This window comes from Maylandia zebra, linkage group LG17, assembly GCF_041146795.1.
Source record: "Maylandia zebra isolate NMK-2024a linkage group LG17, Mzebra_GT3a, whole genome shotgun sequence".
NCBI lineage: Eukaryota > Metazoa > Chordata > Actinopteri > Cichliformes > Cichlidae > Maylandia > Maylandia zebra.
In genome coordinates this window covers 7,734,771-7,751,637 of record NC_135183.1, presented here as the reverse complement: position 1 = coordinate 7,751,637, position 16,867 = coordinate 7,734,771, and the positions used below count along the sequence as shown (strand labels likewise).

At 39.9% G+C, this 16,867-nt stretch overlaps 1 protein-coding gene across 2 annotated transcripts in view; it reads left to right on the top strand.

Moving 5' to 3' along the window:
• The window catches only part of LOC101470646 (ephrin type-B receptor 1), a 145,863-nt gene that overhangs the window by 104,353 nt on the left and 24,643 nt on the right, over positions 1-16,867 (top strand). For both annotated transcript variants that reach the window (XR_013093803.1, XM_004562113.4), the window contains exons 12-14: positions 1,808-1,869; positions 1,977-2,174; positions 12,139-12,386. Coding sequence is in view for 1 of the 2 variants with exons in the window: in XM_004562113.4 (XP_004562170.1) it covers positions 1,808-1,869; positions 1,977-2,174; positions 12,139-12,386 (508 nt within the window). In the remaining variant the exon portion in view is untranslated. The remainder of the gene's footprint in view (positions 1-1,807; positions 1,870-1,976; positions 2,175-12,138; positions 12,387-16,867) is intronic.

The following is a 16,867-nucleotide window of genomic DNA, read 5'->3' as shown; positions in this document are numbered from 1 at the left end:
AAGTTCTCCCACACCAAACGCACTCATCCATGCGTTTATGGACCTTGCTTTGTGCACTGATGCACATTCATGTTAGATCAGGAAAGGTCCCCAAACTGTTCCCATACAGTTGGGAGCATGAAATGAAAGAATTACAAGTTCCTCTCACTGGATATTATGAGGGACAGCCCCAAAAAGTACCCTTGTCCTGGCAACCACCAAACCCGCAGTCATCCAGATGGAGAAGTGTGATTCGTTGCTCCAGACGAGACATCTGCACTGCTCTAGTCTGTGGCGTGCTTTATACCACTTTATTCATCACTTTGCATGGCACTTGGTGACATAAGGCTGTTGTTCGACCGTTGTTCACTGTTCCTGAAGGCCACATGAATTTTGGAGGTCTGTAGAGATTGACTTTGTAGAAAGTTGGTGACCTCTGTGCACGATGCACCTCAGCTCTGTGATTTTACATAGCCTACCACTACATGGCCAAGTTGCTGTTGTTCCCAATCATTTCATCTTTGTTATAATATCACTAACAGTTGATTGTGGAATATTTAGTAGTGAGAAAATTTCACAGCTGGACTTGTTCCTCTATCACGGTAACATTCTGGAATTTACTGAGCTCTTCTTTTACAAATGTTTGTGGAAGCAGTCTGCATGCCTAGCTGCTTCATTTTATACACCTGTGGTCATGGAAGTGATTGCAACATCTGAATTCAATGATTTGGATGGCTGCATTTTGACTTTTGGCAATATAGTGTAGCTTCCACCACTGACAGCTGCAGCTCTCTCACCTTAAATGTAGAATCGGTATGTTTACCAGTATATCTGCTTGCAGTCGCGTGTGTGCATCTAAGTCAAATCCTCTCTGTACACTGTAGTCTTTAACCTTTCGCTGATCAACTGATTCAAGCTCAAACTACACTTGCTGCTGCTATTGCTATTATTGTTAGCTATTTCCAATACTTTTGTATCTGCATATGGTACTACAAAAAACCGAGTGTGGCATTTTCCGAATAATGGTCATTCATGGCCACAGCCACTGACAGCAAGGAGACCTACAAGTTAGTCTAACTTTAAATTTTGCATGCATTGGACTATAAAATATTTGTTTTCTTATCCTGTTAGGGGGTCACAGATGAACTGGAGCCTGTCCTAGCTGACATTAAGGGAGAGGTGGGCGATGTGAAGGAGAAATATCAAAATTAGAGTGCAAGAACAAAAGATTCTTATGAAAAAACATTGGTTGTGTACGCGAAGGGAGCATTTCTAAATGTACTTCACATATTTTTTTAAAAAAGGATTTGAAATGACTCCTAGTAGAAATAAAGTTGTAGACCAAAAAATCACGCACAAGTGATGCAAAAAAAATATTAAATTATAATATTTAATACAGCAAGAGTTTTAAACTAGCTGTGAAATGAGAAATGTCCAAAGTCTCAGTGACCCCATGAACTCCCAGAAATAGCGACCGGCAAGCTGTCTCTCCTGCGCTCAGTATTAGGTGTCTGCTGTGGAGATCAGTCCACATATTAAAATATTACCGCGTGCATTCCTTTAGTTTCAGCCTCGGAGAGAAGCGGGAAACAAGAGCTGATGACAAAGAGCACGAGCAAGTCACCCAATACTAATGATTTCCTGACAGACTCTCTCTTAAGCACACTTCTGGAAAACAATTTATTTCACCTCAAAAGAGAAACAGCGAGAGGACAACCAATTAGCATGATGTTTCTGCAACATTTCTAACTTTGAGTTGTTTTATTTTTTTACCTACTTGCCACTTTTTCTTCCCCGTAAATCTCTGTGTCCGTGTTTCTGTCTGCAGGAGAAGGCAGCTGAAGGAGAGCGTATATGGTGACAAGCTGCAGCAGTACAACACAGGAGGAGGTACGACCCCCCTCCTAACACTGCGCTCTTTATTTCTTTATCACGATACATAAAATATGATGTGTTAAAACAGTGTGTGTATTCGAGCTTTCTGCCTTTCTCCTCAGAGGTGACTCTGAGGCCAGACATGTTCAGTGGACCCACACCCACTGTGACCTTTCCCAGCCTTTCTGAGGGTCACAGTTCACCAGGGGTCAAGATCTACATTGACCCTTTCACCTACGAGGACCCCAATGAGGCTGTGCGGGAGTTTGCCAAAGAAATCGATCCCTCCTGTGTCAAAATAGAGGAAGTCATCGGATCAGGTAGATATTTTAAGTGCCTTCATGTGTTTGGTGACCCTTTCGCTTTCGTCATGTTGTTTCTATAAGCTGCTGAAAGATAATCTCAGCAAGGGAAAATCTGTATTTATTTTCAGATGTGTTGAATAACCATTGCATTCATTCAGTGTAAGCAAAATCAGTTGAAGGTTGAGATGAAAAAATAACCACAATCACAGCACTGCTATCCTCTACAAAGTGCCTCAAAACACAAGCTAGAAAAGCAAACCTTGGTTTATTTAATGAAACCAACCGCCATGTGAAGGAGCAGATCCTCTACAGAAAATTTATCAAATTTCTCAACTGTGCCAGACTTTAGTGTGAATGAGGAAGATCTGGAATCACACAATGCCAGTTTATTATTTTGCTTTATTTTTCCTTTGAAGTCAGGAGAGATGTTTTATTCATGTTGAAAACTTTCACAGGAATAAATTAAAACTGTCTTCATGCATTCTCTTTGGCTATCTGCACTCTCACTGTAAAAATGCTGTATGATGTTTGGCAAACAGAGAACGCTGAGAGTCCCAGGGCTGCTGGGGGGGGGGGGGGGGCATTTTGGCTATTGGATGAGAAAAGGAGAAAGGAAAAGAGGAAGGAAAGAAAAACAAGGAACACCTTTAAAGTATAAAGCTGAGTGTGAGTTATCATCCACTTCAGTTATCAGTCGTTGGGCTTCAGTATCGCGCAAAAGTCTTAAGCCACCCCTCATTTCACTGGAAAATAAATGCAGCAGTTTTATTGAAGTGTGTACAAACATAAAGGAAACTAGTCTAAGGCAGCGGTCTCCAACCTTTTTTGCGCCACAGACCGGTTTATGCCCGACATTATTTTCACGGACCGGCCTTTAAGGTGGCGCAGATAAATACAACAAAATAAAACTAGTACCGGTACCGAAAAAAAAGAAGATTTATTCATAACACACGTGAAAAGACCCAGGAAATCGAGTTAACGATAAAAACGATAACAAAATAACACTGAAAACCGATAAAAACCCTGAAAACCATACATTTCACACCTGAGCTTCAACTCTCGCAGCCTGGTACCAAACGACTCACGGATTGGTACCGGTCCGAGGCCTGGGGGTTGGGGACCGCTGGTCTAAGGAGCTTGGAAAGAAAAGCGTCTGGACTTCTTTAAGTTGCTTGAAGACGTTTCACCTCTCATCCGAGAAACTTCTTCAGTTCTAAAGTTTAGATAAAAACCTTAGAACACTGATCAGGGGGTCCTTTTTGCCTTTTGTGGGGGACACTCCCATAGGGCTTAAATCTGGGACTCTCCACCAAGAAGCTTCTCAGATGAGAGGTGAAACGTCTTCAAGCAACTTAAAGAATTCCAGACGCTTTTCTTTCCAAGCTCCTTAGACTGTGATGACCTGGATGACTGAGAACCTTCACAGACATAAAGGAAACTACAATATATAAGTCAAAAACACAGTTTGTACAATTCAAACAAGCTTGAAAGTCAATATTTTGTATGACCAACTTCATTCTTCAGCACAGACTAAACTTTCTTTTTTTCTTCCTTACACCGCTGAGTGAAATGCAACTCCAAAACCATGACTAAGCCTCCATTGTGTTTTATATGGTGGCTGTAGTAGCTGTACACACTCATTGTTGTACCTCTATTCTCATCCACTTCATAATAATGACATACAGCTTTTAAGAATGGCTTCTTTACCGTTTTTGACGTGGCTTTGGGAAACAGTGGATGAATCAATTGGGGGCCTGATGCATCTTTCAGGGTATCCACATTCAGATTGGATGAAGGGTTTGGGAGTTTCAGGTCCTAAATATGTGCCACTCTCTTTTTAAAGGCACAAAAGGTAGTTGGACAGTTGAGTCAAAAGCTATTTCAGGTAGGTGTGGGCAATTCCTTCGTTATGTCATTATCACTTAAGCAGATAAAGGTAGATAAGCAGATAAAAGGCCTGAAGTTGATTTGAGGTTTGATTTGGAAGATTTTGCTGTAAACAGACAACATGCGGTCAAAGGAGCTCTCCATGCAGGTGAAACAAGCCATCCAGAAAAAAACCATCTGAGAAAGTGCTACAATATTAGGAGTGAGTGACCTGGAAGATAACAGTGGTGGATGATCGTCCACTAAATTTCCCCTTGTGGGACAATTAAAGGATTTTTCTAATCATTTCCATGGTGAAGAGGAAACCCCTTCACAACAGCCAACCAAGTGAACAACACTCTCCAGGAAATAGGCGTATCGATATCCAAGTCTACCATAATAATAAGACTGCATGAAAGCAAATACAGAGGATTCACTGCAAGGTGCGAGCCACTCATAAGCCTCAAGAATAGAAAGGCTAGATTGGACTAGCCTGCTAAAACACTGAAAGCTGGTGCAGTAAAGGCCTGGCAGAGTATTAAAAAGAAGAAAACGCAGCATCTACTGATGTCCATGGGGTCAAGAAGACTTCAGGCTGTTATTACCAGCAAAGGCTTTTAAAACAAGTATTAGAAACTAACAATTTATTTTCAGGTATTTAATTAGTTCAGTTGCTTTTGACCTGCATTTGAAATGAAGCGATTGTGTTAAGTTCCTTACATTTTTATGCAATCTTTTTGTTCAACCCAAAGTGCATAAAGATACAACTTAAAATTCTTTGCTAAGTTGTCTGTTACTGGTTCATCCTTGAGTTACTTATGCTGGATAGGTCAAAGAAAAAAAGATTTCCTCCAAAAATGTTCAGGACTAGACTGAAAATGAGCCAAAAACCATCCAGTGTCCAAAGACAAATCCACAGAAAGCTGAGAAAATTAGTGCTCAAGACTACCTTAAAAAATCAAATATGACAGCTTAGAATCAAAATTTAAAGAAATGAATTGTAGCCCAAGACTTTTGCACATACATAGCCAAAAAAAACTGATTATATAAGGATATTAGAGCTATGTATTTATGTTTACTACTGTTCTATCCCCCCAGAAAAAAATTGCATATATTTATTGTTTGTTATCAGGACGTCAGAAAAGGGACTCATAAGTTTTGGAGCCCTCACCCATTGAGGAAATATTTCTAAAAATATTTCAAAGTAATTCCTCCCCAAAATTAATCAGCAATTTCTATAACGCATTTATGAGTTTCAGTACAAGTGCAACTTTGGATATTAAGGCAAGGTGGGAAGCTGAGACTGGCACTCAAATCTCAGAGGACGCCTGGGAAGAGGTGTTCGGTGAAGCCCATCTCGTGACTCTGGGCTGTGGAGAGAATTCAAATGGAAGGTGGTCATGAGATATTTTAGAACCCCAGAGATAATGGCCAAAATGAAGACTACAAATCCTGATACCTGCTGGCGAAATTGTGGTACTCATTTAGGAACCCACTCACATATATTCTGGTCATGCCCAAAAATCTGCTCATTTTGGAATAACATATTTAAAGTTCTCAATACAGTTTTCCAACAACCATTAACAAAAGACCAACAGTTCGCCATTTTAGGAGTATTACCAAATGGTTTTGCAGGAAACAGTAAAAAGTACCTCTTAAGAATCTTGCTTACAGCAGCACTAAAGTGTATTACTATTAAATGGCTGAATCTTGACCCACCTTCATATAATATGTGGATTGATAAAGTAAGAGAAATTTACCAGATGGAGGAAATAACATATACTCTGCGGATTCAGAGAGAGTTGTTTACTGAGCGTTGGCGACCCATACATGCTTTACTGTTTCAATAATTTAGCATAGGTCTGTTTCATTTTGTTCCTTCATGGCTATTAAGATTTTCACGTTTTTTAATATTACGTAAAGTTTCTTTTTTGGGGGGGGGGGTTTGCATCCCAGTTTTGTGTTGTTTCCTAATTGCAGTTCTTATTGTAATCTGTATTTCTGCACTGCGGTTCCTGTAACTGTCTTACTTGTGAACATTGCAATGTTTTAAATTATAATAAAATCTGAGTTAAAAAAAAGAAAAGAAAGAAAGACAAGGGACTCACACTCTGAGACACGACCAGTGTCTGTGTGACAGTTTTAAAGAAAGCGATCTGGAGCTGCAGCTAAATTTAATAGGATCTTTCTTCACTCATGCTCTGCCAGGTTTTCTGAAATTTGGTTACTCGTGTTTGAACAGTATTACTGACCGACAACTAGACAGACCGACGAATAAAGCAGAAGCACTGAAGCCAGCTACCTCTGCCTCACAGGAATAATAGTATACATTCTCTACCAGATGTTCAGGACTGTTGTTTGCTACAAGTAGATTTTTAAAGGTAATATTAATGCTCATTGATTTAGTGTTTTCAAAGGTTTATATGTTGATCATATTGGCATTATTTGTTTAGATCTTATATCACAGCATTAGACCCACAAAGGTTGGAGGTTCACTTTAAACTATCATTTGGTTAATGGGAGGGAAAGGAATATGGATTCTTCAATATTGCAAGTAAGGTGATAGTTCAGTATGGTGCTTTCTTGAAGATGGTTATTTTTGCAAAGTGGATTCAGATTTGAACATATATTAAGCTGATATGAATCATTTTTCACATTATTCAAGGTGTGAATGGGTATATGCCTGCTCCTGTTTGTCTTTTGTTTTAGAGCAAGATTGCATAGAGATGGACCGATCCGATATTACATATCGGTATCGGTCCGATACTGACCTAAATTACCGGATCGGATATCGGAGAAAAATAAAAAATGTAATCCGATCCATTAAATATCACGAAAGCACCTCACAAAACTTGCAACACGCCGTAACTCACCTCAGAACGTTAGCACGTCGGAGCAGTATGCATCACGTGATAGAGCGGCTGTGGCATGCGGGACCTGTCGGTGGTCTGGATAGCATTTGGAGCTTCGCTAGCAACCCGGCATTTCATCTCCGACAAAGTTATTCCCGCTCTCCGGCTGCTACTTCAATCATGAAACTGCTTAACGATCAGCTGATCGGCTTTTCTGTCGCAAGTCCGTGTCTCTAGTTTGCTTTTGGCCCACTTTGCACCAGAAAGAGGAAACCAGCGGCTGAACAACAGCAGCACGTTTAAGCTTGATCAGCTGTTGTTAGAATGTATTTAATATTACTTTCTACTCGAGGATCTTTTTCTACGTAGCTGACGCTGGTAACTGTGCAGGGGCGGATCTAGCAAAGTTTAGCCAGGGGGGCCGATAGGGCGTTAACAGGGAAAAGGGGGCACAAAGACATACTTTTCTTTCTTATTCTCATTTAAAATGTCTCGCTTTTAATTATTCAATATTTATCTGAATCTTACACCCAAAGTTTTAATCTGATGTAAAATGTATAGAAGTCCATTACTGCATATAGTAACTGTTAAGTCTAATATACCCTAGTAAGCTATAGTACTTTTTCCTTTGGGAAGGTACCATCTGTGCAGTCTGCAATTTTGTTGAAGAAAGATGTTGAATCTATTTAATATTTCTTGAAAAATAATTGATTTCTGTGCATTTTTTTTCACACTGCATCAAATTAAGGTTGATTACGTCGATTAAGCATCATGAGGTGGAGCGTGAGGGGTGGTTCCCCATTTTTTATTTATTTATTTTTGTTGTTGCTGGGAGTTGGAACCCTATTAGTTAGGTTGCTTAATATTTACGCTAAGTACTCTTTAAAATACCAGAATAGGGAGGAAGGTGTAGGTTTGAGTTTATTAGATTGATCAGTATTGCTGAACTATGAAATTTTTTTTTTTTGCATACAGGTATAACAGAATAGCTTTAGTGTAGTTGTTGTTTTAAACTTGAGTATGAACTTATACAAAATGCAGCAAGATATTTAAAAAAAAACAGTTTTGTTGATTAAAAAACACTATATTGGATTCATATCGGTATCGGCAGATATCCAAATTTATGATATCGGTATCGGTATCGGACATAAAAAAGTGGTATCGTGCCATCTCTAAGATTGCATAAAACCTTTCTGGTCAAATTTCGTGAAACTTATTACTGTTTAATAATATATAAAAAATAACTGCCAGAGGCAGATGGTTGCTGTTACTCTCACATTTCAGCTCTTTTTGGCTTTTTACCCACTGCAACTGCAAGCGTAGCTGCTGTCAGCTCATATAAAGCGTTATTTTTTTATCTGACCTGGGTTCCCTGTCTGGACCATGGCGCTGCCTCTTTTCTGGTCAAGTGTGAGATGGAAAAGAAAGGATCACCTCCACCATGAATTTTAGCTGTGATGCCCCTGTCATTGTTAATGTTGTTACTATGTAACCAACCTTTTTAAATGGAACTGTTCATTTCAGCCAGCTGCCATCACAAGTGATGGGCAAAAACTGTGTAACCAGCAAGTAACCAAGACTTTTACTGAAGAAGAATTTTACTGAGTAGTCTAGTTTTCTTTCGGCACTTTGGTAAGTTGAATAGCTATCCTGCTATAATACAATTTGATTCTGTGAATACATTTTGTTAAAAAGTATAAAAGGTACATTTAATTTGTAGCATTCCCATATCCTTTACTAGAAAGTGACCACAGAGAGTTGATCAGGTTCTATAAATCTAAACATTGACTGTGTGCATTTCATCCACAAATTTACATCTTTACAGCCAATATGTGATGTTAAGCATTTTATTGAAAATTAATTGAGAGACATTTTTTCATCTCCCTTGAGATGCTCTGCTAAACCTTAACTGTAGCCACCGTCAGCTTCTTGTAGTTTGTTGGCCATGACAACTGACACACTTATCAATTGCCCAATTACTTTTTAACCTTTGAAACTGAGGGCGTGTTAATCAATGCAACACATTTGTTGAAGTCCTGGAATTAAAGCTAAATGTCTGCACTTTAATCTTTCTATATTTTTTGGATTCAACAGTAGTGGTATATGGAGGCAAAAATGCAAAATTTCTTATAGACCTAAGTCTGTTTCTTATTGGTCATAATTTATGGTCAACAAGAAACAGGAGTAAAACGTTATTCTTCAGATCTTACACTTTGATTCTCGCTACTTATTCTTCTTTTGACCAAAACCAATCACACTCAAAGCGATTGAGCTCACGGTGTTAAAGGTTGTGAATTAGAACTGCTGCGAGTATGTGCTGTGGGCTTTGGTCTGTTGAGGTACTCTGAGAGGCTTTTGGTAATCCCTCCCCCGTTTCTCGGTTTATTTCCCTCAGCGAAAGGGTTTCTCACCTAAGCCAGAGGTGACAGAGGAGGGCTGAAAACTGCAAGGAGGGAGGAGAAAATATGAGCCCGAGTAATATGAGATGGGCACCTTGAACCCTCAAACGGGCGGATCTCTACCTTTCTAAGTGATAGTGAAAGTTTATCCATAGCTGTTTGCCTTTTGTTTTTAATCTGTGTATTTCTTTGATACTTCCTCCTATGTCGAGCTCCCTCTGTGATTCAACCCCCTCTGGAGTTTCACTTTTGTTTGTGTATAGCGAAATGCTAAACAAAGAACCGAAAGGGGGGTGGGCTGGGGGGCGGGGAGGAAGCAGAACAACAGATTGAGCAGGGAAGATAAAAGAAGAAAGCACCCCGAGGAGATAATAAAAATATCTCACTTTACTCCCTCATCCTCTCCCTCTGCGATAACACCCTCTCCTTTCCTCCTTTTGTATTACTATCACTGACACTGTAGGAATTGTCCTTCACAAAAAGCACTTTATTTGACTGAAGACAAATCATGAAACTCTTAAATTTATAAAAGGAAGTAGCAACCATATCTCATCTGACACTTCTTTACTAAGCAGCATACTTAGATATAATGTAGACCCAAGAATGTTTATAATACAGACTAAATCTTTCCTTTGATTTTCCCGTCATCTCTTTGACCTCGTTTTTTTTCCGAAGAGCGGTGACATGTCATCTGACATGGCCTCTCTTGGAGAAAAAACCCCATCCTTCCATCCCTTCTCCCTGCCTCGTCCTTATTATCATTGCCTGCTCATAACCACCCCTTGCGCTTTTCATAACAGCCCTCTCTCTGTCATCCCCTTCCCGTTCATTTTTTCTCTCCCTCTCCGTCTGTGCGTCGACTGGTTTACAGTGGTGACAGTAGATAGTTTTTAATGAGCAGTAAGATGTGGAGCAGAGATCACAGTGAGACAGGACGGCACAGCCTGGCATCCAATTCCCATTACTCATCCATTATTCACACACCGATTTTTATCTCTGGGATGAGGACTTTCATTTTGAAGTGACATTCAATTTTCATGTCCCCAATCAGCATAAAGCTGCATTTATTTTGACAAAAGACATCTGTGTCACAGAAAGGGAATTTTTTGCGCAAGGAACGAGTTCATTGAAGTTACAACCAGTTCGGCTTCCTTCACAGCAAAACACAAAGAAAACCGTAATGAGAGACACGTGAACTATTGAACCTCAAATCTATAGGTTACGCTTGATCTCCTACTGAATTTGAAAGTTTACTCACTTCCAAAGAAATAAACAGTCTCTAATTTTTATGGTAGTTTAATTTTAATCGAGAAACTAAAACAAAAACAAAACAAAACTATACGAGGAATAGAGCATGAGGGAGAACACAACAAAGGGCAAGACTGAGACAATATGTACACACAGACGATAACGAGGGAACAGCCAGCAGAGATCAACTGAAACTAATTACAAATGACAAGACAGGGGAAGTAGAGATGAATACAAAGCACAAGAGACGAGAGGTCATCAAAATAAAACAGGAAATGACATAACAGACTAAAAGAATCTCATTTCACAGTAAAAAAAAAAAAAAAATCAGATATATTGTTATAATGCTAATGTGCAGCACATACTCATGCACAAAAAGCATGAAGTAAACACTCTGTTATTAAAAGTTTTATTAAAGGTAAAATGAATCTCCTTTCCGTATTTTGTTATTATTTGGAGAAGTTGCATTTGCTTGTATTTTCTTACTCCACCTTGGTGACTTGTTGTGAACTGATGTTATGTTAAAAAAAGAACATGAATTATTTTCCTTTGTTCCAAACACTTTGGAAGCACAGCCTTTCGGCAGGTCATTTACTGAGGGTGGGACTCTATAAGAAGTGTATTGTATTTATTTCTGCTGTAGTGAGTATACAGAGGAAGGAAAATTGTAGTGTTTCGGCCATCGCTCCGCTCTGTTATGGAGGTGCTACACAGTATATCTTCAATAAAGCAATGCAAAAACTAATTTTTAAATGCTGAAGGGATTAGCAGAAAGAATAATCATGTGACTTGTGAAACCTGGTTGTTTCAAAAGTCACAATAAGGAAGTGTAAAACAAAAAAAAACAAAAAGAAAAAAGACGCATTGTTAACGTTGTTATAGTTTATAGTTCAATTATGACACGTGACTGATGATGGGGTCAAAATGTTTTTACATTTCTTTTAAACTCTAATGAAAAGGCAAACCTGATACGGCCTTAGCAGCGCACTATTTCCATCCAGCACTTTAACCCGGGCCGACTTTATTTACCTGAGAGATTATATTTGAGGAATATGTGCAAAACCGAGTATCCAAGCAACAACGGTGGCACTGTCCCTTTTATCTTGTTTGCCACCTCTGCTACACAACCTTTCCTCACCCTTGAGCGGTTATTGAGGGGATCCAATTTTTGTTGTTCTTTCATTTTGAAAAAACTAAAAAAATAAAATAAAATAAAAAATAAAAAGTGCCCTTGAGCAAAACCCCTCGACCTCAATCTAATCCGGTGAAGCTGCTCAGTGACCATCAGTATGACAGCGAGGGTGCAGATGGCAGCTTTTCAGCTTTCAGTGTTTGTATGTTTAACTTGCACTCCGTCACACACACGGCTCTCTAAGTCATCCAATTGAAAAGAAGAATGTGCTCAGTATGAACTCGAGCCTGTTTTTTTTATTTTTTATTTGAGCCCCGTTTTACATTATTAATGGGATTCAAATGCAGTAATTTAGTATCCCATTTTATTGGTAAATCATTTATTTAAGAGCTCAAAATTAAGGAATACTTTAGTGCACATTTTTTGTCCTGTTGGGGAAAAAAACGGAATTTGCTTTAATTTGACTCCTTTTATATTTTCAGGCGAGTTCGGTGAGGTATACAAAGGTCGCCTGAAACCTGTGGGGAAAAAAGAAATCCCTGTGGCCATCAAGACCCTGAAGGTGGGCTACTCTGAGAGGCAGAGGAGGGACTTCCTGTCAGAGGCCTCAATCATGGGCCAGTTTGACCAACCAAATATCATCAGACTGGAGGGCGTGGTCACCAAGAGCAGGCCTACGATGATAATCACAGAGTTCATGGAGAATGGAGCACTGGACTCATTTCTCAGGGTAACTGCTTCACTTTAGACCACTTTCAGGATCGGGTCATTTAAAGGTTTGATTAAGGTTCCAATGAGGGGAAATTCCCAAGGAATAAGGAGTGCGACCGCACAGCTACTGTCCAGAGAGGGTCGATGTATTTAACCATTAATATAAACTGCATCAACCCCGACATAGCCAAGCTTACTAAAGTTTAATAATTAAGGCTTACAACACTTTTCTCCAACGTAAACAGGAGAAATATAACTGAAAAGAGGGAAAAAAAGGCTTTCCACACTTACAGCAAGTTTTTGCCTAGCGACTCTAAGAACAACCATCACTTGTCTGGACAGCACTGCTCAGCAGCTCAAGGTGCTAATGGTGTGGTTGGTCAGGTTCAGTTCCCAACCATTTATCATCTAGAACTCAACATGATGCTTAAGAAAAATGAAGATAACATCACCTTCAGCCTGACAGGAAGAAACACACGATTTACAGTCTGAAATACAAATGATAAAAATTACGATTGAGCATCACACATTGACATGGTACAGTATTATATCACATGCTTTTGGGATATTTAATACCTCTACCAGATCTGGATCTGTTCATTTATTAGGCATACCTAATAAACCGGTAACTGAGTATAGGCACCTTCACCTTCGGTTCAAACTAAATAACCAAACAGAGCAACAGTTGGAGAGAGGAGGACTGTAAGTTTTTGAAGAAATAGACACAAAGACAGAAATAGCCTCCTGCGCTTCCCTTTCTCCTCTCTTCCTTCCTGTGCTCTTTCCGCCTCATCCTGCCAGCCTGACTGTCTGTCAGTCTGTCCGTCTCTTTGATCCTGCCCTCCTTTTGAGGCGCCTCTAAAAACAGAAAGAGAAACTCTTTGATGTTTGGTACTCACAGCGTGACCCCTTTTGACTCAGAAATCACCCGATGACTCATGCACACACACATACACAGACACACACATTCACAAACACAATGATCGATCTTCCTGGTGTTGCTGTCCTAGCGTGACCATCTTGGAGGCACAAGACCCAAAAGATCAATGCCGTGTGAGTGTGCCTAGAAGAAGGTCTTTGCCTGCAGAGGATTAGGCTAGAGGAGCATCAAAGGTGAGGTTTGATGCGCAAAGTGAATTAAAAGACACACACACACCTTCGACTGCAGAGATGTCAGTGGGGGATGTCAGTGATGTTTATAAGAAACAGAGACAGCCTGGCCCAGAGGTGAGGTAGCAAAAAGGCAAATATTTTGAGTTTTATCAAAAAATGTTTCATAAATCCAACAAAGCCTCCAGCAGCTCTAAACAGGAACTTTCTTAACTTTCCAAGCCACCTTTGGTCTTGGTCAACTTGCTTTTGTTCTTTTCTTCTCTCTTTCTTTTTTTTGTACTTCTTTTTCTTATTCAGTACTATGCAAAAGTCTAGAGCGACCCTTCATTTCTTCATATTTTTTTATTCCAAGGAGACTGACTTTCTTTAAATGTTTCCAAGCAGTCTTGAGCAATGGCTTTCCAGACTTTCTGAAGGTCTTCCAAAGTTTTTTTTCTTTGGACATTGGCTGCTTTTTCATTCATTTTCAATCCAGTCCTTCCACCTGCCCATTTTCACATGAATGTTTGTTGTAACTCTGAATTAACAATCATTAGGAATAAAAAGGAATCTACCTCAAGGAATAAAGCACTGTTTTGTCCACACATGACATGCAGCTGGGCAAATAACCAACTTTAAATGATGTCTATAGGCAATTTATTATTAGCAGCTTGTCACAAAAACACATCATTTGTTCCAATTTCTTTATTTGAGTCTGCGAAGAATGCAGACCGTTCTTATTCCTGACGATTTGTCACGTCCCGAGGCATCCCATAGAAACGCAAAAGGTACTCTTCTGCGTCCCTTTGATATGCACCGGATTGTGGATGGAATTCAATAGAATGACACTCCTGGCGGTAACCCACGCTCCAGCCGTGTATTCCAGCCCAAACCCAACCTTAATCCTAACTCTAACCATAGCCTTATCTCTAACCTTAACTACGGTCTTAATTGTATCAGATAGTGTTTTCTAAATCAATTAATGATGAGAAAGTAAAATAAAGGTACATGTGTAGATTCATTCCCAAGCGGTTGTCATGTTTCCTGACATTTCCGAACGTGTAAAACACAGAGGGGCTGGGTGGCCGAGAGCGTAACATGCCGAGGATTTGTCTCTCACACACACACACACACACACACACACACACACACACACACACACACACACACACACACACAATATGTTACATTTTGGGATGAGAACGTGTTGGAAGAATGCCAAGAAATGATAAGAAAAAAATCCTGCAAAGACCTGACACAGGACCTGAGAGATGCATCTGCTGATCCATCTGCTGTTTAATGAAGCCTCATCAGAAATAGTCTCAGTGGAAGGGTGGCTGTCAAGAAGCCATTGTTAAGGATGGGAAGCAGGGAGAAAAGGTTCTGCTAAATTACACCAGAATTGGACTGAAAATCAGTGACAACAGGTCTTACGGATGATGATGAATCCAAATTTGAAAGTTTTAGTTCAAATCCTTTGGGGTCATTATCTCACAGTGTGAAATGCTTTGTGGCAACTGTTGTCATTTGGTGCTATGTAAGTAAACCTGAACTGAGAATGAATTGAGATCCTCATCAGTATGTACCAAGGAGGTCAGGAATGAGGTACAGCAGTGAGTGTCTACAGCCATCTGTGAAATACTGACTTTGACACAATTTGGGGCTGCACTTCAGTCAGTGAAATGCAGCCACCATCCCATACTATTTATACACTATCTGATTGGCAACAGCTTCATTTTTGACTATGACAATGACCTCAAACACATTGTCAATGCAGTAAAAGCATAACTGGATAGAAAAACACACAATAAACACTATCAGTCATGGATTGGCCTCCCCAGAGCCCGGACCTCAACATTATTGAAGTAGTGTGGGATCATCTTTACAGAGATCAGAACAAAATGCAGCCAACATCCAAAGAGGAGCTTTGAATGTCCTAAAAGAAGCCTGGAGAAGTATTCCTGGAGATGACTTGAAGAAATTACGAGAAGGTTTTTATAGAGTTTGAGTATTTGGCTATTAGACCTCAGCTGAAGCTACAAAGTAGAGCAGGGCCCAATGTTGCTAATAGGACAGGACCTCCTGGAATTTACATACAGGCGGTGGCAGAGAGGAAGCAGATGGAGATTTTGAGTTTCTGAGGAGACTTGTCACATGAATGAGAGTCTGAAAGGCACTATGGCAGAGAAGCATTGAGTCAAAGGCTGATTGGCTAGCAGAAGACGTGCAAAAAGAAAATGCTCAGAGTGATGATGACAGAATTAAGTTTGAAAGCGTGGAAAAGCCGAAGTGATGTAAAGAATAGACTAGCAGCCTGAACACTCAGGAATGCAGACAGATGAATGTGAAAAGCTTTTCCTTATTGAACTTCAGCATAAACTGCATTTCAGGCTGTGATAAACAATAAAGGTGGTTGTGCACCTTGTTTGCTTAAATTTATTTTAAACTAGCTGACATCCAGCTACATCTGACGGCAAAAAGGCTTTGTAGAATTTCCAGCTGTCTACTTTGTATTGGTCCAAAATGCCTGCTGTAACACTTTTATCACAGCGTTTCAATTAACTCTTTTCAGGGTGGTTTTCACACATGCACTGCTGCCCTGAACTTTTCTGTTCGTCACCCGACTGTGAGCTCCGTGTGGGGAAAAAAGCTAATATCCCACATGGTCACAGTAAACAGTCTTGAACCCTGCAGATCCTTTGTACAAAGTCTATGTGATGTTCAAGAGAAGAGTGCAGGTAATAATCTGGAGTGGTTATCTTGTTTCCTGCCTCTTGCACACCCTTTCCAGGACAACTATCTAAACCAAACGGGGCATCTGAAGTTTAAAAAAGCGTTTGAAGGGAACTCTCTACGGTTGTGTGCCGCATGTGAGGAAGGTCAACTGCAGATCACTGCCCAGAGTTCATGTGTGAAAAATAGCTTAGTAGTAAAAGCATTTGTTATATTAGTGTTGACACAGTTTGCAATTTCTTGGTCCCTTTTTCAGAGTTTTTTTTAATTACCGTTATTTATTGAAGGATAGTCGTCCTTTGAGTATATCACATTTACACACCTGGAAGCTGCAAATTTTAACCACAGTCTGACTTGCTGGGCTCTAGGGGGTTAAAGGCCTTTCCTAAGGGCACCACAGTGGTTGTAAGGAGGGATGGTCAAAGGGATTCATTTTCACTCTTCCACCTCGATCTTAGCCTTCCGGTCATAAACCTGTTTCTGTAACCTTCTGGCCAACACGCAGCAGGAAGTGTGCTTGAAGATTTTAGTGTGTCGGTGTATGCAAAGTTATTAAAATAGAAGTAAGAAGCAATAGTTGGGTTTCAGATGCTGTATTTTAAGCCTGTGCCAGCCTCTGCCAACACGAACACAGTATGAGCAAAGAAGTGAAAGCAGAAAATGGAATCTTGCAAA